This window comes from Chaetodon auriga, chromosome 4 (assembly GCF_051107435.1).
Source record: "Chaetodon auriga isolate fChaAug3 chromosome 4, fChaAug3.hap1, whole genome shotgun sequence".
NCBI classification, from domain to species: Eukaryota; Metazoa; Chordata; class Actinopteri; order Chaetodontiformes; family Chaetodontidae; genus Chaetodon; species Chaetodon auriga.
The window spans coordinates 12,535,490-12,559,000 of record NC_135077.1 but is presented as its reverse complement, the minus strand read 5'-3'; the positions used below and the strand labels follow the sequence as shown (position 1 = coordinate 12,559,000).

Here is a 23,511-nt window from a genome sequence, read left to right as displayed (position 1 = left end):
TTGAGTCTTTTTTTTTTCATACCACTTATACTCATCGACAGCTGAGAGGCTAACTTTTTACTTGACTGCTTTACCCACTAATTACTTTACAAATAACGTTTTACACAAAAAAGACATTAAACGTTTATAAAATACAAAGTTTTGCTAGAAATGACCCAAGATACTGTACAAGTACAAATAAAGAAAAAACAGCTGATTAATCAGTCAATTCAGTTCAGTCAGTGTTTACAAACCAATCAATCGATTCATGGAGAAAATGATCAGCAGATTAATCCAGAATGAAAACAATCATTAGTTGCAGTCCTTTACAGAATAGTTCAAAATGAGCTCCACCTCAACTAACTCCAACAGTAAAATCCTGCTTTTACCTGAATGCATGAGTCAGAATACTCTAATGACATCATACTGTATATAACAATAGAACAGTCACGGGAGACATTTTACTGCACTGAGTACTTTTACTTTGAATACTTGACGTATATTTCCCTGATTATACTTTCACTGAAGTAAAGGATCTGAAGACTTTCTCCCTCACTGACTGAGACCTTTGTTGGATACAAACTGGCTCACAGCAGCTTGCTGAGATATATAAAACAAACAAAGCCATCATTGATGCCATACATCTGTACTTTTCTTTCCATCATAAGTCAAAATGTCTGTTGGCACATAAATGATAATAACAAATCTTTCCACAGAGTTACAATTAGTCATTCAAACGTGCCAACAAGAATCTTCCTCTTTTGGCTTGGAGAGGGGAAGTCAACAACACAGACGCCTCATTTCTAAGTACAGTCATGAGACGTTTTGAGTGAATTTGTTGAGTATGAAATCATCAAACCCATGACTTGATTTTGAGTCCGAGTATTGTGACAATAGTCCACACCCATGTTCATTATCTTGCGTAATACTGAATCTTTCTGTAGAGAATAAAGTGAGGAGTCTATTTAGTGTGACTGACACAAGAGATAATTAGAGGGGTGGAGTTTTTACCACCATCATTGAGCCCAGGGTTGAAGTATGGGAAGAGTTTCTCTGTGAAGGAGCAGCCAGTAAAGGAGTAGATAAGAGCTGCAGCATCTACGTCATAAAAGAAGACCAGACCCTCCGCATAATCCACAAACACCCCCACCTTCTGAGGCTGAGACTTCAGAGAGAGACTGACAACAAGATCATCAAGAGCTCTGTACTCATTTCCATTTCTCAACCATATAGTCCAGTAACCTTCCTCAGGGCTCAGTGTGATTAGTCCCTTCCTTTTGATCGACTCTGTGGCGACTCCAAAGTCCCATTCAGTCTTTCCTTTAACCTGAACCTCAAAGTAAAATCTGCCTGAGGAGAAACTCTGCTTTCCTAAAACAGAAACACAGGAAGAAAATCTCTCTGGATTGTCTGGAAGAGCCTTCCTAACATCACCATGATTCACTTGTTTCCCATCATCAGACAGGATGAGTTCAGGATGTGCTGTATCAGGATCAAGAGTCACATCCACTGCATACTGCTGGACCCTCTTCAGCTCTGCTTCAATCAGCTTCTTCATCTCTTTACTGAGTGTCTCCTCCAGCTGAGCCACAGCTCTCACCACAGTCCCCTCATATGATGCTGGAGGGACGCTGAGCTCTGTCCAGTCTTTGGTGGTTGGGATGTCCTTCAGAGGTGAGAAGCTTTGGAGAAAGTGGAGGTGGTCTTCAGAGCGTGAGAGCTGCTTCACCTCAGTGCTTCTCTTCAGCAGCTCAGAGATTTCTTGTTTCAGCTCTTTGATGAAAACTTCAGTCTGATTTTCTGTTGTTTTCTGTTTCTCTTCAATGGTTTTGATGAGCTCATCCAGGCCTCTCTCAACAGACTCCTTCAGAGAGGTGAAGAGCTGAATACCTTCTGCTGTCTTTATGTCATCTTCCTTACTGAGCTTCACTGACTGTTTGAGCTCCTCAATCTTCAGTCGTCTCTTCTGGATCACCTGCTGAATTTCGTCCTCTGTCTTCCTCAGCTCGGCCTTCTTTCCATCATATTCTTCTCTCAGAGGAACAACATCATGTGTCTTGTGGTCTAAAACAGTGCAGAGCATGCAGACACATGTGTGGTCGGTCTTACAGAACAGCTCCAGAGGTTTATTGTGCTTCATGCACATCCTGCCTTCCAGGTTCTCCACAGGGTCGATCAGCTGATGTCTCTTCAGGCCTAACACTGTCAGATGAGGCTCCAGGTGGGTCTCACAGTAGGAGACCAGACAGACCAGGCAGGACTTCAGGGCCTTCAGTTTGGTTCCAGTGCAGACGTCACAGGGAACTTCTCCTGGTTTGGACACTTGTTGCTCTGAGCTGCTGCTGCTGACTTCCTGCTTAGCCGACTGTCTGAACTGAGCAACCATCTCAGAGATGAAAGTGTTGACGTACAGCTCAGGTTTTGTCTTGAATACCTGTTTACACATGGGACACTGGCAGCTCTCATTCATATTCCAGTGTTCAGTGATGCAGTTTTTGCAGAAGTTGTGTCCACATGGTGTGGTGACTGGATCAGTGAACACATCCAGACAGATGGAGCACAGAAACTGATCTTCAGACATCAGACTGTTGGCAGCAGACATGTCTACACACTGACAACAAAAGTGAGAGAGTGAAGCAACATTTTATGTGCAGAATTCTTTCTTGAAATGATCATCGGCTGCTAACTTCAGTATTAAATAATTCAATGAACCTACTTGATTGGGCAGAAAAATGAAAAATAGGTAATAGTTTATGCACTGTAGAACGGAGCAATGCTCAGAGGTAAGCAGGCAGCAAACTGAAGTGGTGGCTGGTTTAGGTCGGCTGCACCCGAGACAGTACAATCTTACAGAAAATCATAGAAAATCAAACGCCCTTTGATAACCTTTCCATTATGATTGTGTGTGTTGCTCTCAGGACAATATTTACCTAAACTGCTAGTCTACACGGTGGCATATATAATCATTGCACAATTAATTTCCAGGTTTTTCATAATTCCTAGCCTGTTACTCCATTTAGTCCCAGACTTCTTGTTTCCCCCCAATTAAATAATTGTACCTGGGACGATTTCAGAAGTGCATTGCCTTATTTGTGCGCTGTTCAATATACTGAAGAATGTTTATTGCACTTTTTTTTTTTTTTTTTTTTTTTTTTTAGCAAAACACATTTTTGATTGTTAGTATACAATAAAGAGGTGAAGCTGGGTTGTTGTTCAAGCAGTAATCATCAGCTGTACTCACCGGTGTTCGGAGACTCTGTCGTGTGAACTTTATTGTCTGTTCAGACAGAAACACCTGTCTTACTCGCAGCTCTGCTGTCGCTCTGACAAACGTTCAGTTTTATTTCAGAACGTGTCGTTGAAGTTCTCCTCTGGTGTTGCTCCGCCTGTTCTGTTGGTGAGGTTGTCTGTCTGCTTCTGCTTTGAACAGAATTAAAAGACAGTATAATACATTATTTTGACGCAGGATAAGCCTAATATTGAGTGAGCAAAGCACTTAGGCTGACTTGTTATTTCCTTGTGTTTTTTTTTTTTCTTTCTTATTTTTTCTCTTGCAGCCCACAGAACGTTTACAACAACAGATCGATCAGAGGTCATCCACTGCAAGAATGATCACCTGTCAAGGTTTAGCTCAGCTTTCATACAGTCTGTTCAGTTTTATTTTGTTAAGACAACTATCACTTTTCACATTTTGGTGTCTTTGGCCATGAATGAACCTTAAGGCAAAAACACAGAAACAGGAAGTGAGCTATTTCTCAACACATGTGCTCATGGCCATTGAAGACACAATGTGTGATTTAAAGGCAATAAAAAGGGGAGCCGAACTCTCAGATTTCATACTACAGGATCTAAAATTGATAGACTGTATTTTAATACAACCTGACAATTAAATATGTTATTAATTTGATAAAAGAACCCACTTCCATTTACATCAACACACTAGATTTTTCCAGAGCTGCTGAGCTTGCAAGTCAACAGATCCATCCCCTTGACAACTGAACAAACTCCATCTGCTGACGAAGACACAGAGAGAGAGAGAGAGTCGTGAGGAAAAAATTAGTAAGTGAAGCTTGTCTTTGAAATGTCAAACTGGCATTTTTATTCAAATATTAGTTTTCATGCTTAAGTTGTTACTTATTTATTCATTACTGACGTATTCCTTGAATTTACATCAGTTAGACTACATCATATTTGCTAGGATTCAATCCCTTCCAAGCTCTCGCTTGATGTTCTTCTGTGGGTTGTTTCCCCCGTAAGATTTCTTCCAAACTGATGATCACATGTGATCATTGGACAGGTGAGAGCTGATGCAGCTTGGAAGGCCCCAACAGAGACTATCAGCCCTTCAGTGGTGGACAGTTTGGGGCTGTTTAAGATCAGCTGACTCTTGGATTGAGGTCTCAGACTTTTCTGCAGGTTTGAAGTTCATAAAATAGATTTATTTTTAATATACTTATTACTGCAATTCCTTACTATCAGGCTGCCTAAATTTTTTGCTAAATACTCTCCAGCTGATCCAGAATGCTGCAGCATGTGGTCTGACATAAACAAGGATGAGAGATCATGTTTCTCAGATATTAGCCACTCTACACTGGCTCCCTGTAAAAGAATAGAAATTAAACCATCTTGTCTTAAAGAGCTTATAGAATCTTATTACCCGACTAGACCACTGTGTTCCCAAAATGCAGACTTACTTATGGTTCCTAAAGTCTCCAACAGCAAAATGGGAGCCAGAGCCTTTAGCTATCAAGCTCCTCTCCTGTGGAACCATCTTTCAGTCTTTGTGTGGGAGGCAGACACCGTCTCTACGTTTAAGAGTAAAACTTGTCTTTTTGATGAAGCTCATAGCCAGGGCTGGCTCAGGCTTGCCTTGGACCAGCCTTTACTTATGCTGCTATAGGATTAGACTGTCAGGGGACTTCCAAAGGTACACCGAGCTCTCCACCCGCACTCTTTCATGTTCTACTAAGGTGTGTTACTAACTTTGTTTCTCCCCCCCCCATAGTCTTTGTGCTTCATCATCTTGCAGGTTCTCCATGGATAGTGTTTGAACCTGGATTGTGGATTATAGCTATGCCTCCTGCCATGGCCCTGCCTGACATCCACTGCAACTGCTGCTACTATTAGTCATACTTCCAGTGCTGTATTACGTACATATACTATCTGTTACTAACACGTACATATATCACATACATAAATGTATCATATACAGTATATATATACTATGCTATATATATTTACAACATATAGCTAACAGACTATTATGAGAACTTACAGTGTGACTGTGATTGCATTTCTGTCTCTTTATCTGACTCAGCTCCTCCCAACTGCAGACAGTTAACAAGCCATTTTTTTGGCCATTTTTCGGCCAATGTCTTGCATTTTTCACCCTCGTTATTCATAACAACTTTTCGTACTCGATAAAAGTTCCTCGTGGGTTCTTGGTTTGATCGATCTGTGCAACCATAAACAACACAAAACATAGGCATTTTCAGTGTGTGTTATATAGTGCTTCCTATGCAGAAAATCATTTCTGGCCCTCCATCTGCAGTTTCACACCACAACAAAAGAGTGATGTAACATCATGTGCAAACAACCTATTGAATTGAAGAGAAAACAAAACAAGAATAACCAATAAGATGAACAGTCAACATGTTGACCAAATACTTAATGAACAACATAAATAAATAATACATGTCCAAAAAGGAGCAGGATATCAACTGTAAAACTATTACATTGTGATTTCTGTTGACAAAAACAAAAGGAAGTTGACTTGATTTCAATGTTTGTGTGATGCTGAAGTCCAGCAACAAAATAGAGACAGAAGGAGAGTGAATATTGAACTCTCATTCACGAGTGGCCAGAAACACGACTAATTTCTAAATGTGTAAACAGTAAACTGCTTGCCAACATTCACCAGAACAAATTTATGTGGTCATGATGTGTGTACAGCTTGTGGCACTGCCCCCTAGTGGTCAACCAATCAACTGTTGCAAGTTTAAAAGTCGAAACCAGGTTTCATTTCATTTTAACCATCAGAAATATTGATAGGAATGCCGTATTGCTGGATGATTATTTGCCTGTAGTGCAAAAAAACAAAACAAAACAAAACAAAACAAAAATGTTATTTACTCAGTGTGAGATTTGTTGAGATCACGCTTTTATTCTGAAGGAATCACACCTGAAGTGTTAGGTGAGTTGCTTCCGGTGGGTTGGTTAGCTTGACATTAGCTAGTGTGCGGGCAGGAGGAAGCTTCTGCTGGAACAAAAATGGACAGTCAAGGGAGAAAAGTTGTGGTTTGTGACAATGGAACCGGGGTAAGTTTGAGAACAGTTGAAACAGTTAGATCTCTCTCCGTGTCGCTCTTGGTACTCCGGCAGTGCAGACTGATAAGAAAATGGAGAGAACTGCAAACAGGAAGTAACAGAGAGCTAACAGGCTAACGTGTTAGCTCGTCTGGGTGGGTTGTGTAAGGAATGTGTCTGTCAGCTGGATTCACCTCATTCATCGGCTGCAGGGCTACACCGACATTCACTGAGAGTTTTTTGCTAAGCTTCTGTTTATGTTTTGTGATATCACGCTCATTTAGCCAAGAAGGACACATAATCTCGTTGAATCGGGTAGCCACATCAGTTTGGTTAGTAACTTTGACAGCGCAACTTAACGGTGTCCACTGACAGTAGGTTAGCTAATGGTTCTGCACAGTTAAGCACAATAACAACTGTCCCTCCAAGGAAATAACATTGCACAGCATTTAAGCAAGATTTCTGAATAGTTTCTGGGTTTAATTCATAGTGATAAACTAAATTGGTGGCCGAATATATGAGATAAGCGTTCACTGAAGCTAAGTTACATCCCCAGGCAACGTTAGCTAGCACCATATCCGCAACTTTATTAAATATTCACAGCTTTAAGCAAAACCACCACACACCAGTTAGAAGGACGCGTTAGAGTTAACGAGATTAAGCTGTTTTCGGCAGACCAGCATCAGCACTTTCCGATTTTCCTAGATTTTTTCAGTTAGCTAGGTTAGCTTAGAGGTTGGCTCACATAGCCCCCCGCAGCCGTCACTTCTCTCTTCTCCGTGTTCAGTCACACACATTCAGTCCAGCTACAAGCGTGTCTTTCAATAGTCGCATATGCTTGTGTTAGTTTTTAGAAATAAAGTACGATTTTAACCAAATCGCCCTGTACAACTAAAGTGAACCAATGCGCATGCGCGAGACGCTGGTTGCGGAAGTGGAGAGAATTCTTCCATGTAAGGAAAGTTGTCAGATCTGCTGCAGCTTTCACCAGTCTGAATGGACGTTTACACTGCCTACACGTTTTATTAATCATAAACTAGAGGAAGTCTGTTTTCCCCTGGTTAAACACTAGGAGAGAATTACTTTGGGACTTCTGTTTTAGTGTTTTCAGGAACAAATGGGCTGAGTTACCTACTGTCATCTCATTGTAACTGCTGAGGTTAGAGATATACCTATTTAATCTTCTGGATTGATAGCAGCCTTAAAACTGACCATATTAAGATGATGACACGTTGGCCAGACATGACTGCTCCACATTAAAGTGGACAGAAAAGACTGTTTCTGTTCTGCTCAACTCATTTTCTGTGGTAGTTTTCTTGATTCATAAAGTTACTGCTAATACCCCTTCACTTCCTGCAAGTGCTTCAAAAGAAATGTCATAAAAAAGTCATTTAGAAACATCAAATGGATAAAATACATTTATCTAAGCATGCTGAAGCACAAGGTTCAGAAAACTAGGACTTCAGCATGACATTTTACAAACAGTTAACTTTTAACAATCGGAGAAAAAATATGTGGAGGTGAAAAGTCTAAGTTGAAAAGTTGCATCTGTTCAGTGTTGGTAAAGGGTCACTCAAAATGACATGGTTGTACCGTCTTATTGGTTTACTAAATTCTTTTGTATAAATTATCTCAAGCAAGTTGTAATTTAAAACAGTTTCTGTTTTACACGTGTGATGAATTTTCTCTAATCAAATACATAACAGTCGAACACAGTTTATTGCATTAAACATCAAGTTGATTGAGCATGAAAGTTCAGATAATATCTGATGTTTGTACCCAAGTCCTGATTATAATTCATTTGCTGTCTCTTCATCTAATCATGTTTTGACGCAGTGTTTTGACGCGACATCTTATATCTGTCTTGAAATCTTGAGGAATTTGCGCTTGACTTGCACAACATCCTACTCAGTGAACATGCATTGTACTTTACCATGTTATTTGAAATATTCTAAACATGTGTGCTTCCTTCTTCTTTCAATCCCAACCTAGTTTGTCAAGTGTGGCTATGCAGGCTCCAACTTCCCTGAACACATTTTCCCAGCGCTGGTTGGCCGGCCAATCATTCGCTCCACAGCTAAAGTCGGCAACATTGAAATCAAGGTAATTTCTTTTTTTTTTTTTTTTGGACATATCACATGGCTGGTGGAGAGAAGTTAGGCCTTAAATTACAGCATGCAAGTAATCATTTATAATGGAGCATAGATTCATAGATTCATCCTCTGGCCCAAAGTATTTCTTTCAGCCTGCTGAACTGTTGACCTTTGCAGGACCTGATGGTGGGGGATGAGGCCAGCGAGCTGCGCTCCATGTTGGAGGTGAACTACCCCATGGAGAACGGCATTGTCAGGAACTGGGATGACATGAAGCACCTGTGGGACTACACCTTTGGCCCTGAGAAACTCAACATCAATTCACGCAACTGCAAGATCCTCCTGACCGAGCCACCCATGAACCCCACCAAGAACAGAGAAAAGATTATAGAGGTGGGTTGTGGCAGAATCAAATGTGGCATTGGAGATGTTTGGATTTTGCCACAGAGACTGGGGTAGTGTGACGTGACTGACTGATTACAGTGATCCTAATTGATTATAAAACTGTGCAGGCATAACATGTTATAGAAACAGTAAAACGTCCTGTATAGTCGAAAATGATGTTTTCTGTGCTTTTCCTGCCAGGTGATGTTCGAAACATACCAGTTCACAGGAGTGTATATCGCCATCCAGGCCGTCCTCACTCTCTACGCTCAAGGTGTGTTTGTCCCTGTAACACCTCCTGCTAATCTAGAAAATTTGGGTGGCAAAATCCACAAGGTTGTGCTACTTTAGGAACAGTCACTATCTGACTGCTAAACTGGGGTGTAGCTACATAGCTGCTATGGCATTGTCAGGTTATTACTGCTGTACAGTCTAACTAAAAGGAAACATGCAGCCTTTTGTTTGCAGTTGCTTGGGTGTAAGTGCTGCAAGCTGAGGTGTTGCTGGTTATTTGAAGTGTTTCTTAATTTTTTTCGACTGGTGTTGTGTGTCGGTGTGCACGAAGGTTGCTAAACTGTGGATCAGGTGATTCAGTGGTTGTAAGGTGTGTTGGAGTATTATTAGATGGTTGCTAGGGTGTTACTAAGTTGTTCTATGATGGTTCTGAATAGTTGTTAGTATGTACTGATTGTTATACTGTTTCCTATATAGTAGTGCCAGCATCAGATTAAAAAATCTCCTTGACCCAAAACATTCATTCAGAAGAAGTTGGTTTGTCACAGATCTGACGAAAGGCTTAGTGTAACAACAGTTGTAATGCTGTGGATCTGTGCCAGTAGGTGTCGCCATTAGCAATAACTGGTTCAACTGAAAGTAACGGCCTCTGGATAAGGAGGCACCTTGATTACTCAAGGCAAAATTACCCTGGAATTTGCACTGTTGATGGTCCTCAGAGTATGACCCATATTTGGAACTTGGAATAAATATTGTTGAATTTCCAGCACTGAAAGGCCTTCATGTCTGACTACGTGGCCATCCGCCTTTGCGTGGTCATCTGATTGCAGGCATGGCAGACTCAAGTAGCCTAGAGTAATGTGCACTGATTTGATTAGCAGACGAGAGGCGGTACAAATTCAGACAAAGAGAATCAAACAAAAACAAAGCTAAGCTAACTTTTGGATGCAAAAAGTACCCACATTGAAATGATAGAAAGCTGGTTGAAAATAAGCTCGGCCTTGAAAGTACCCTGATGAGTTTTGGGCCACTAGTGGTGCTGTAGAGCAATGTTGATGAGCAGTTATTTGTAATTGGTGTCCTACCAGTACACACAGGCACACCACGAGCACTAACTGATACACATTTGTTTTAGGATTGCTGACTGGAGTGGTGGTCGACTCTGGTGACGGCGTCACTCACATCTGTCCAGTGTATGAGGGCTTCTCCCTGCCCCACCTGACCCGACGTCTTGACATCGCAGGGAGGGACATAACACGCTACCTCATCAAGGTACTGCTCCACACAATAAAGAACTGTCTTTATGTTTCCTTCAATGTTGCATTTCCTTCTGACATTTGGTGGCGATGTGGAGAATCCTTTGAGTGGTGGGATTTTCGTAGACTATGTGGCCAAAAGTACTGCACTTCCTGAAATATATACAGGAAATGCTGAATTTGTATTAACAGTGTAATGCAGTAACTTTAATGGGCAAACATGTTCATGTTTCAGTCACCCTGTTTTTCGTCATTGCTGGAAACCAAAAAGTGTCTGTTTTGTCAGTTTTTGCTGAGAAACAAGATGTCCAGCTGGTTATTTTACATTGGTGCTTATTTTTACAAACTATAAAACAAATGTATTACATAATATTGTCAACCCCCAAATCCCGTCTGTCCACCAGCTGCTGCTGCTCCGAGGTTATGCCTTCAACCATTCGGCAGACTTCGAGACGGTGAGGATGATGAAGGAGAAGCTTTGCTACGTCGGTTATAACATCGAACAGGAGCAGAAGCTGGCACTGGAGACAACAGTGCTGGTTGAGTCGTACACGGTCAGTCTCAATCATGTCAAAAAACTCTGCTTTATCTGTTACTTCACTGATGATGAGATGGCAGTTACAGAGTACAGTATTTAACATTATTGAGACATCAGTCCGTTTCTGAAAGCAGGAATGTTTTGTGTCTCCTCAGCTCCCAGATGGCAGGGTGATCAAGGTGGGCGGTGAGAGGTTCGAAGCCCCCGAGGCTTTGTTTCAACCTCACCTCATCAATGTGGAGGGGGTGGGTGTGGCTGAGCTGCTCTTCAACACCATCCAGGCTGCAGATATTGACACCAGGTGAGCTGGAGGCGCCTGCTGGTCTTGATAAGTTGGTGGAAACTCTCTGGAAAGTTTCCTGTTTTATCCACGGTTCCTGTCTAGAATACATTCAAATTTCTCAAAAAGATATCACAGTTTTATACAAAATACAAAAGAGCCAACACCCACAAATTCTGACGTCGAAGTAGAAGTCAGGCTGAAGAAATATTGAACTTATTATCGAGTTTGGAAAATTTAGGGGTGACGTAATATCTTTGAAGTCCTAGAGGTTCCAACAGTCCAGTGTTTGCATTGAACCTGGACACTGTTAGAGAGCCTCTTAAACAGAATGTAGATCAGCGTAAGACACTAAATCCCTCTGTAACAACACAGGATAACAATGATTAACATGTGTACACGTCAAGAGTAGGACGTCTCACAGTCAGCCTGGGTGGAGTGATCGAACATACATGTGTCATAACTCAACCATCGTTGTCTTTCTCTGATTAGGGCTGAGTTCTATAAGCACATCGTCCTGTCTGGAGGCTCCACCATGTATCCTGGCCTGCCGTCACGCCTGGAGCGTGAACTGAAGCAGCTGTACCTGGAGCGAGTGCTGAAGGGAGACGTTGAAAAGCTATCGGTGAGTGCAAGTGTCCAAAAACCAAAACACCAAAAATCCATGAGGTCTTTAGGGAGTGTCCCACTGATCACTTGTTATAATCGTGCAAATAAAATGCCTGTAGGCTCACATTGTTATTAGCATTTATTGCAAATCCACCTTGAAATGTGCACATCATCATCATGAGTTGAGCAGTGAGCATGTTTGCACTGTTTCTAGGTACTGAGAACTGTGCAGCATACATTTCCATCATTGATTTTCAGCTTGTTTTAGCTGTAAACTTTCACTCGGTTGGGTTAATCTTTGACAGAAATGCAGTGGAGTGTGTATCACTGCTTCTTCTCCAGAGCTTTGTTGTGCAGTACTTGTATTTGCCACTAGGGGGTACTGAAAGCACAGTCAAGTCAATGCCTTCAACACCTCAGAAACATCTTTCTTTGTCATGGTCTGGTGATGACAAGGTGAAAATACACCCTCTCATTGTTCCTACATGTCTCCCCGAGAGGATGCACGCTCTGCTGCTCCTGCAGCCGCTCAGGGAAATCCTCCAACCTGTAATTAAAAGACAATCTTCCTCAGTCTATTTTAGGGACCTCACAGGGTGGCGGGGGTTTCAACACGTTATTATCTCTTACTTTCCTCTGTTAACACTCGCTTATCTTCTTTCTGCCTCATCTCCATCACAGAAATTCAAGATCAGGATAGAAGACCCCCCTCGACGTAAACACATGGTGTTCCTGGGCGGTGCCGTGCTGGCCGACATCATGAAGGACAAGGACAACTTCTGGATGACGCGGGAGGAGTACCAGGAGAAAGGGACGCGAGTGCTGGAGAAGCTCGGAGTCACCGTCAGATAAAACACAAACAAATAAGAACACTTCCCCCCACTGTCGCTCCATCCACCCCCATCAGCTGATATCCACACATCGCTTATCTTGATGTGTCTGGATGGTCACACTGTGTCTGTGATTCACGCTCATTTTTAAAAGCGGAGAGGGACGGATGAAAGGAGGGAGGAGGGCAAAGAGGGATGAAGAATGTGGAGTTTTGGGGTAAGAAGTCTTATGACCGGGGCATGAAATCACCAAATCAGTTCTTGAATACGGAGAATTATGTTTTCAAATGCACCATTTTGAAATGTGCTGCAAAATACTGCAGCTCCGTTTAAAGGTATAGTACCACATATTGGGAAATATGCTTATTTGCTTTCTTGGTGAGAGTTAGATAGTAAGAATGGTACCACTCTAATATCTGCTCATTCAATATGAAGCTGGAGCCAGGAGACAGTTAGCTTAGCATAAAGACTGGAAGCAGGGAAACAGCCTGCTAATCAGTGAGCTTTAGAGGTGCTGGTAGCTGGATTGAACAGAGCCAGGCTAGCTGCTCTTTGTGATAAGCTAACTAGCTGCTGGCTGTAGCTTTATATTTACTGTGCAGACATGAGAGTGGTACCAACCGTATCCTCTACCTCTCAGCAAGAAAGCAAAAGTAATCATGTTTCCCAAAATGATCAACTGTTCCTTTAAAGATGAAATCAGTATCAGTAGCATGGAAAAGGAAAGATATTCTAGTATTTTATTTACAGCAGCTGATCTGTGGGTATTCTGGGTCATCTGCCGTTTCACACGAGGCCAGAATGAGCTCCTGGCTGTTTTCAAGTTGAAGACGACAACAGTGATGATGATTTTATTATTAGTGATGCATTTGAGTTCCTTTCCAAAACGAGAGCTCTGCCTGGTGAAAAATGTGTCATGTAATCTGTCAAAACAGATGCTGTCATTAAAAATAATGCTCACAGTGTGGAGCATTACAGAACAAATAGATCATTACATACTGACCATCTAACATCCTCCCCTCACACTTCCTGTTTAACGCTTTGGACTGACACTGTGCTGTAGGTGCAGGAGGGCAGGCAGCACCTCGTTTGTCTGGCTTTGTGTTTTCTCTTTGTTGGGACATTTGCTTGCTGTGTGCAACACGAATACATTGGAAAAATCTGAGAGAAGCTCTGTCCTCTCTGTCACAGCGAGGAAGGTTTGATTTGTGATGGTGAGCAGAGTTTTAATTTGGAAACAGCCCAGTTGGAGCTTTGAATGAGTTTGACTTGGGTGTCTCTGTATCCAGTTTACCACCAACAAATCAACGAGCTCAGATCATACAGGATTTATGAGAGAACTCTTTCCATTCCTTAACGATTACAAAGCATCAAGTCATTCCTTAGACTTGGTCCAGGGCTGTCATATTACATATCGACGTCCTGCATCACCACCTCCAGAAGTTGAGACATTTCAGCCACTGAGCAGCTCTTAAAATTTGCTTCAAGAAGAACGACCCAAACGTATGAACTCACCAGATGGAAGCAAGTCTTTTTATTGATCTCTAAGTGATGAAAAATGACGTTCGCCAGTAGTAAAGCAACAACAAAACATGATTATGTGACTCAAAAAAGGTCTCTCCCACGACAGTCTACCAACATTGCTGTAATTTATCTTATAGCCACCGGTGGCAGCGCTGAGCAGATGTCCGCTTTCAACATGGCATCATTTCTTCTTCTTCATTTTTACGCGTTTTTCTCATCAAAACACGAAAACATTTGTGACACGTGCACAACCAAAACCCTGTAGGACTCATTTCTAGAGCTGCAAAGATCAGCTCATTAATCGTTTCGTTAATGACACCACGTTGTACTTCAGGATATTCTGATGGCTATTTTTCACAATTTTATTGACCAAGTGATGATTTGATTTACAGAGGAAGTAATTGGCAGGATTTATCAATAATAAGAATTATTGTACAAGTTGCAGCCCTACAAATGTCCCAGCTGTCCCCGCTCTGAGTGGAAAAAAGTGGTTTGTATTGACTGTAATGGAAGAGAAATTCATGTCACTTGACACGTTCTTAATTTTATCTCACCTCCTCGATTCATTAAGAAGAAAACCATTTGAAGAGCTGAAGGTTAAAGCTCAGTGACTGAAATGTGTGGGCGATACAGGACTGTGATGCCTAATACGACTCCTGGATCATGACTAGTCACTTCTGAATAATGCACTCAATAATCAGCTTCTTCTTTTTTAATGCTTATGTTTCTTTTATGTTCCTAAACATTCATGTGCTTTTGTTTCAGAGACCAGGTGTTGCCTCCACTCTGAGGGACTGTTATTATTCTGATTGTACAGCTGTTTGTTGACCTGTACCATTCCCCCTGTTCAGTGAGGGTCACTGAGAAGCTTTGTGCCTTTAACAGCTGATCTGGGTTCAGCGATCATAATTACACCAAACTGATTGGCTGGTCCTGGGTCAGATGTTAGAGAAATGAAACATATCCTGTTTTAAGAGGAAATAATTCCATGTCCTGGTCCAGGAGGAGAGAAGGAGGTGTGGATAACAGTCGGACAGACAGAACCATGAATCATCTCATTGGTTGAGACAGAGTGGACAGGTGGTATTTTTCCTCACTGTTACTTCACACGAATGATTCACTGAGACAAGAAGTGACGTTATGGCCGTCGGATGAGGAGCCGTGAGCCTCAGCTTCGCATTCTTTAGCGGAGACTCCAGATTGTTGTTGCAATCGGGGTCTAAGTGTGTAACTGATGAACAAACGCTCTGTTCAAGCAGTGAGATCATTCCTGGCTGTTTGTGCCTTCACCAGGTTAAACCTGCACACTGCTGGTGACTAAAGAGTGTAGTCAGCCTGAGCATTCCACTGATCTTGAATCTTCCTCATGACCACACTCCCTCCTCCTCCTCCTCCTCCTCCTCCTCCTCCTCCTCCTCCTCCTCTCCTTCTCGGGCCTGGCTGTGCTGAAGATGAATTTGTGGGTTTGAGGTTACAGGAGAAGGTGTTTTGTGTGGGTCACTGAATTATTATTTGTAATATTATTAAGAATCTGGTGTCAGGAAGTGGAGACCACGTAAAAAGCTGGTATTTGTGGTTTTCCGTTTCAGTTCTTTTGTGTACATTTGAGGCACTTGGCTCACATATATAAATATAAATGTATAATTTCCTCTTGACAGCACAGTCATCAAGTGCCAAGTACACTTCTTCTTGCTGGATATTATTTTTGGTCATCCTTTTTATGTTTTGTTTATAGCATAACTGCCAACCGCTGATTTAAATAAAGCAAAGTGATTTATAGACGCCTGGTGTTGCTGCGTCTTTGTGTCTGTTGTCCTAAATAGCGTTGGCACCGTCCTCTGCTGAGGACAGCGACAGGGGATTAAAGGGAGGAAGATTTAGAAAGAAGCATCTATTTTCGTGTGGTTTTAAGGAATTCCGGCGCCGACAAAGGACGGGGACAGAATCAACAGGATGGACAGAATGTGTCTCCTTGTGGGCGTCGGGCGGTGGTGGAGAATGAAACCTGTTGCTTTAAGAGGGTCACTGTTGCACCGCCGATCTCCAGAGGCCGGCTGCTTTTGATGTGGACAGTTTCCGAGGTGCTGACTGAGGAATTCGCACACGCTGTGCTCGCCGGTTTTTGCTTTCTGAGTGGATAAATTCGAAAGAATTTAAAGAATCTCATGAAAAGACCAAAACCAACACTGACTGTATTTACTAACAGGTGTCAGGTGCTAACAGGTGTGTGTACCACAGCCTGATAGACCTTCTTCCTCTCATTGAACACTTCAATGAGCCACACTGTTGCAGTGGTGGACGTGTTCCTTCTTTACCATGAACACACACACTGTAGTTTATTTTGAATCAGTCACACACACACACACACACCGTCCAGCAGCCACAAACACTCATGAGAGCACCAAGTATGGATTAACTTGCCGCTGAAAATAGTCCCAACAAATGCGCAATTTCCTCCTGTTTGTTTGATAAAAACCACAACGAGCAGCTCGTTTAGATTACTGAACCTTTTCAAACATGTCACTTTATGAGGTGTTTCTAAAGATTAACTTCGTCAGGTGGAACCAATGAGCTCAGAGCTGAGAGCCACAGAGAGGAAGTCAGTACTGACAGACGGACCAACACAGTGTTGGTTTGGGTCTTTTCATGGTATTTGTTGAAACAGCAGACTTATCCTTTAAACACACTCCAAATATTATTCTCTTATGATGATATGTATTGACTTTACAAACAGCACATATGAACAACTTATCAAATATGAAGCATCGTTAAACGTTAATCTAACCATCTGTGTATACGTTAGCTCCACCTCAGCTGTGACATTAAAATGCTGTTTGTGTGTGAATGTATCAGTAAAAATGTTCCACTATAAGGGACTACTCTGTCTCTGAGTGTGTACTTTTACTTTTGATACTTGAAGTAAATTTTGCAGATGATACTTGGGTGAAATATCGAATGCAGGACTTTTACTTGGAACTTTCGAGCTGTTGAGTTGCATTGTGGGTAATGTAGGTTAATTATTGACAAAATAATCTCATCAAAACCTCAGTACCTATATTTGAGGATGAAGATCATGTGATATGACTGAAAGCTTCAAAGCAGCTACTGAATGGACCATGTGGGGCATCATGAGAGTGATATCAGTCTAATCTCACTCCCAGAAAGAAGCATATTTCCTACTACTCTACTCCTTTAAAAATGTAAGCGTGGTGTCAGATAATCTTATATTTGAAGTAAGAGTAATATTTATACTTTTACTTAAGTAAAGAGTGCTTCCCTCACCGCTGCCAGTCAGTACCAGACACAGGTTGTAATCTATTGACTAACACACACATCCAGTGGCCAAACTGTGGCCACATGACTCAGCATGTTCCTGATTTAACTCAACCGAAGAAAAAAGATTCTGCTCTTCAGTGTTGTTGATGAAGATGCACTCAAGAAAAGAACAAAAACACCAAAAACAAGGCCTGAAAATCACCCCTGCAACACCCAGCGTGTGTGTGTGTGTGTGTGTGTGTGTGTGTGTGTGTGTGTGTGCGTGTGTGTTGGGCCTCCCCAGCAGAGCAGAGTGTGAGGAATCCAGCGGGCCGGGACGCTCGTCTGGGCCTGATTTACCGAGGCCCCAGTGAGTCTGCCTGCCTCGCTTTGTTTACTCGGATGAAATCTGAAACAAATGTGACTGCGATAGACCACCAACCCCGCCAACACACACCCCCTCCCATCCCATCCTGCTTTGAAACATCGCTACCACTGTGTGTGTGTGTGTGTGTGTGTGTGTGTGTGTGTGTGTGTGTGTGTGTGTTTTCTGCAGCTCTAAACTGACACGAGCGCTGATCTGATCTGAGCTGACACTTTCAGATGTCCCCACAGCTTCTGCACAGATTGGAAACTTCTGATCAATCACTAATAGTTTTTGTTTTGTTTTTTTTACCTCAAACATAATATCATCAAACACCATTTAGCTTTACCTCTAATGACGCTTCATATTTTAGAGGTTGATCATATTGTTCTTCTGGACTGGTGAGCAGCAGTCGGCTACAGTCATTGACAAATGGTGATGATAAGAAGACTTCTTAGTTTTTATTAAAGATTTTTATTATCGCTGAATTAAATGAATTTAGTGCTGAACAGGTAACACTTTTGCCTTTAGACGTGGTCATACGACACGTCAGATGAGTTTGTTTGAAGCACAGGATGGATGGGAAAGATGTCTATGACGAGATGCTGACAGATGTGTGGATCTGAAAGGTCAGCGGATAAAACCCAATATTTGCCTTAAATGTCAGCTTTACAAACACGATATCACATACCAGCACATTTACTGACCACATTCAGGCTCCCAAACCAGTTTTAGCTTGTATGACCTTTCCTCTCGGGCCACCTGAAGGACAAACTAGGTGCTGTCAGCTTGGATGCATAACAGTTACAATGGCTTCCAATGGAGGTGCAGCACAAACATGCTTTACAATGTATGAAAACATCCATTATATGCAGTATAATCCACCTCTCTGCTGTTCTTCAAGCTCTGATAAGCCCTGTGTACACTACCTGCCCAGCTCCAAACAGCAGACTGGCAGCTGCTACCTGCTGAAGAAGATTGAACACCTGGAGACCAAACCGGAGCTAAAAGGAGAGTGAATGATGTTGGACGCTTAATCAGATGGATACAAGCACAGCTCTAACCCAGTAATAATGGATGTGTGAGCAGAGAGCTGTGTAGAGATTTGATAAACTGATCGTATATCAAGTGTTTGTTTTGGATTTTTCCCCCTTTGTGGTCAAAGACTCTTGAAGCAGCTTTGAAGTCTTGTGCTCTTACAGCCTACGTCAGTTGTTCTGTGGGTTTGTCCTTCATAAATGTGCCTGCAGTCTCTCTCTATTGTTATACGAGCACAATAACATCCTGTTTCGTGTCCTGCGGCATTTCCAGCACTCAGTAAACTGAGCGCACTGAACACTGAAGTGGCCCCGGAGCCTTCAGGCTCACAGGGGCCCAGCCTGCAGCCAGGGGGCCATTGCCATCAAGCCAGGAGCTCACAGTGAAACCTTTGTGTTTTCACTTGAACATAAAATCACTAATTTATTTCAATGAATGAGTCGTTGACTTTGTGGAGTCACCAGTTGAGTTGTTTCTAAAGTTTGTGTTCTTACAGGAAGTGTAGAATTTCAATTTTAACCTCATTTAATCTCATCATATCTTCCTATGAATCGTTTTGTATAACCAAACCTTTCACACACACATCCATATGATGGTAGCTAGGCCACCTGCTCATTGCAAGCTCGAGGATACTTTGACATGTAGACTGCCGAGACCAGGGATCAAAAATTGCAAAAATTTGCTGTTTTCTATATGATTTAAGGCTTCTGAATCCCAAAACATGTTCCAGCATCACCAAAACCCTTAAACTGTTACACCCAGACCTGACAGAACAAATCCTGATGGAGCTGCTGACATATTGATCCTGTAAACAGTCTTAATGACTTGTAATATTTCCCAGAATGCCTTTCAGCAGCTCTCAGAGGTAGAGTTATTGGATGTTGGTTGGTTATTATAATTGAACACTGAATGGGATAGGAATACAGAAATCAATAAAATTATTGTATGATTGTATTGGAAACACACACAAACACACACACACACACACACACACACACACACACACACACACACACACACAGTGTAAATGTTACTATCCAGGCTGTTTCTTTAGTTTCCAGGTGATGTATTTGTATTTATACATGTCTCATTGTCTCTTTTTCTTTTAGAAGAGATTTACATCCATCATATTAGAAACAATAAAAAAATAGAACTGAAAATGTACATCATACACTTGATACATATACATATATATATATATTCTGTTTTTTACATAGGTAAAAATGTGAATTATATAAAAAAGACAAACCAATGAATCGAATGTTTGCTATTTTTACACAGTTATTATTTTCTGAACTCTACGTCAGGACAAAAATGAAGAGGAGGCTTCAGGCACTTTCCTTTAATAGCTGAAGTGGACGCGGGCCGAAGACGCTGCGTCCAACAGACAAACTGCTTTTGGTTCACTTTCCTCGCCACAGATCGAAAAGTAAACGTGGGAATCTTCTCTACAACGAATGGCGGCAGTATTATGAAGCTTGACTGACAGGAAACACAACAGGAGAGACAGACAGACAGACAGACGGACAGACAGACGGACAGACAGACAGACAGACAGCTTTACAACAGAGGCCTTCACTCCTGATTGCTGCTCCACTGAGTCTCTTTTCAAAATAAAGGTGCTATATGTCGGATTTACTGTATGCTAGTGGTTTTGCCTGTATGTTTCACTGCCAACCATCTTCCACATCCAGTGTTTTCATACCTTTCAGGCAGCCATTGGTTTGAAACTGAAACTGAAACTTCCATGAAAAAGTCAATTTCTATGAAAATAAGATTGAGACTTGAAACTTACTTCCAGTCGATGATCCCAGTTAACACGTGTCTGACACAGTTGTGGGGTTATTTTGAAGTCTTCCTCCGATGCGTTTAAAGGAACATGCATGTGTTTTCACATTTTATCCGAATTTACTAAATAACATACACTTAACATTACAGTCAACTGTTTTTTGTTTTGTTTTTTTGTCTGAATGTACATTTTCTATTATTTCTCACTTGTTTCCATTTCTTTTTGACCTATACAACAAGACTAAACTCTGTGAGGCTGTACTTTGGTACAACCATGCTTTGAGCTGGTTAGCATAGGTTATCTAGCATCAGCATGCTAACCTGCTCTCATTGATAATGTTTACCAGGTTCACCATCATAGTTTAGACCGTTTTGGTCTTTTTTGAAATGTAGCACTCTGAACTTTTATCTCCAGCAGTCAGAATCACCTCAGTGCTATTGGCATTGAGTCATAGAGGTCTGAACACACTGGAGAAGAAGGCTTTTATTTTGAATATTTTATTCAAATAGATGTCTGCAGATGACTGTCTGGGCCTTATTAGCTGCAAAAACAGAAGCAGAATGGGACTGTGGCATGAAGCCTTACCCAAGTCCGAGTTTTCTATGTCTATGTCTCAAAAAAAGGCCATTAGCTATATTTGTCTCGATAAAAATCTAGATTTAAATTTAGGCTATCTATCTTTATATTTAAGATTTTCTACATTTATCATTTCAAGCTACATTTATCATTTGTAAATTATCCACAGAGGCAGCATCTCCTCATTTTCAGAACTTCGTTGGCCATATCATCTGCACAACTGGTTGAAACTGGCTCGATCTGGAGAGTGCAGCAGTCATTTTGAGACCAACATGTCGCCTCCACGTACGTCCTTACTGGAGTTATAATGGTGAAAGTGTGGAAGATTAGCACGTCTGCTGGCTAATTTGAAATGATGAAACAGCTTCTGTGGGTTATTCTAGTTTTTTGGACTAAATCTTTTACTGTTGCCAGTGTAACCAGACTGTTTTGGTTGGAGTTTTATCGAATGTTGGATGACTCTGAGACTTAATTTTGAGTTGCCTCAATTTTGTAAGCGTTTGTCTGTTGGTTTTACTTGCTGTTGTGTATCTTGAAAATGCTTTGCATCAACCAATACATCTGAGGCTGATGGGAATGTCATTAGTTTTGCACATATTAAGCCATGAAACAAAATAGGGAACAAATTAAAATTTGGACCCGATGATGTTGCGTTGGATGTGTGAAGCAAATTCATGACAATCCACCCTGCAGTTGTGTGTGGAGTTGTGTAATCCATCACAGTCAACATTACGTCTACATTAATTTTGTCAGTGAGGTTACCAGTGAGGTATTGTAATACATATTTTACCAACCAATCTGCACTTAAACTGCATTATTAGACTACGAGAGCGCTGCTAGATTTTCTGTTCACTGTGAAGGATTACAAAACTCAAGGGTTTTTCACACTGAACGGAAAATTCTGGGGAAAAAAAAAAAAAAAACCCATCCAAAAATGCATCCAAAAATCTCATCTAAACTTTGAAGTTGGATGAAAAAGAGAAACTTTTTTGTTTAAATCTCATTTCCTCACAACATCCATTCATTATCACTCATTATCACTCACAAATTTTTAAAAATGGTCCCTGGACAGACCTGCAGCACAACAACATGATGTTAAAAAAGATATTATACATGATTAATTACTGTATCAGTGATCCAAAGCAAGTTTCAAGTCTGTGCTGGTTGATTTTCATGACTTAAAAACTCAACTGAGACCAATGGCTGCCTTGAAGGACGAAAATCAAAGACTGATGGTATCGTTTGGACAAAGCTCAGCAGCTTTAAGACATGAACTGTAGTTACATGAGGTGGCCTCGGATATACTGTGGGAACTGCTTCATCACAGCAAACGGTCCCACTGTTTGTTTAGTTTGTAATCTCCACACAGAAGAATTACAGGATGTCAAAACATTAACGTGATCATGAAATTACTTCTGCGATCAAAGGAAAACGTGGTCCTCAGTCAAGACACACGAGAAAACAAAGAAAAAGAAAACAAAAAAGTACCAGAAATGACAAAAAGGTTGACAAATAATTAAGCATCGCTCTTCCTGAAGTTTGTTCTGTGTTGTGATGAAGACTGAGGTTTTTCGCTTCCTGTGACAAATTCATTGAGTCTGTATACGGAACCGCTGCAGCTTATTCACAACACTCAGTGTTCAGACCTCGCTCTGATGGGAAAGACTCATGTTTCTGTGAAATGAGCACAAAATCTTACAGCGGTGGTTGAAGATAATGTAACGTTAAGACTGCATTTAGTTACACAAGAAATGAAGGAGCCAAATATCATCCTGGTTTTGCTCCTAAAGACGTGATATTGATGGAGAGAGCCATCCATCCTGATTTATCGGTAATCAGAGGATATTTGTTGCTGTATCGGTCACTTTAGGTCTTTAATGTTGGGTTCAGATGACACAATATCAGCCTGATATCCGGATGTCCCAGATGTGGGCCACCCTGAAAACTAAACTAACTTATTGTTATTATTATTATTATTATTATTTGATTCTTCTCAAACTCTATCTACACTTTCAGACTTTGTGCTCACTTCATAAAAATGTTGTGGGATCGACTCGTTTCCTCCAGGCTCAGGCAATCTTAAATAAATCATCTGAAGAATGTTCATTTCTCAAGAAGAAACAAGCTAATAAAGACTTTTGTCGTTAAACAAATTATGAATTACTTAAGAATATGTGTGTGTGCATGTATGTGTGTCTTTGAGTTAAATTGTAGGATTAACTATTCTGACAATTTTCAATGACTTTTCTTGCCTTCATGATATTTACACCAATAAACATTTGTCAGACAGTCTCAGATACATTCATGAGCTCACACACAGATAACAAACCTCCCACAACCCTCCCACACACACACACACACACACACACACACACACACACACACACACACACACACACACACATAATTATCTTGAGCAGTGTTCTGTCATAGCTCTACTCTTACTGGGGTTTTGT

The 23,511-nt window shown here is 41.3% G+C and overlaps 2 protein-coding genes across 4 annotated transcripts; one reads left to right on the top strand and one right to left on the bottom strand.

Annotated features, from left to right (window-relative positions):
- Window positions 1–940: 940 nt before the first annotated feature.
- LOC143319581 (E3 ubiquitin-protein ligase TRIM21-like) lies at window positions 941–2,581 on the bottom strand. Of its 3 annotated transcripts, none has more exons than XM_076728663.1 (2): window positions 1,870–2,581; window positions 941–1,752 (listed from the first exon to the last, which is right to left on the bottom strand). In XM_076728663.1, exons 1-2 carry the CDS (start codon window positions 2,579–2,581, stop codon window positions 941–943), a joined length of 1,524 nt encoding a protein of 507 aa, XP_076584778.1. The 3 variants fall into 3 exon arrangements, with proteins under 3 accessions (XP_076584778.1, XP_076584776.1, XP_076584775.1); XM_076728661.1 differs by having other exon boundaries at window positions 941–2,318; window positions 2,355–2,581; XM_076728660.1 differs by having other exon boundaries at window positions 941–2,581.
- Window positions 2,582–6,185: 3,604 nt separating this feature from the next.
- LOC143319205 (actin-related protein 2-B) lies at window positions 6,186–15,815 on the top strand. The gene is made up of 9 exons (XM_076727945.1): window positions 6,186–6,297; window positions 8,278–8,388; window positions 8,556–8,771; window positions 8,964–9,036; window positions 10,132–10,268; window positions 10,657–10,806; window positions 10,946–11,091; window positions 11,563–11,695; window positions 12,361–15,815. The coding sequence occupies exons 1-9, from the start codon at window positions 6,250–6,252 to the stop codon at window positions 12,529–12,531; spliced, it is 1,185 nt and encodes a 394-aa protein (XP_076584060.1). The 5' UTR covers window positions 6,186–6,249; the 3' UTR covers window positions 12,532–15,815.
- The last annotated feature ends 7,696 nt before the right edge of the window (window positions 15,816–23,511 follow it).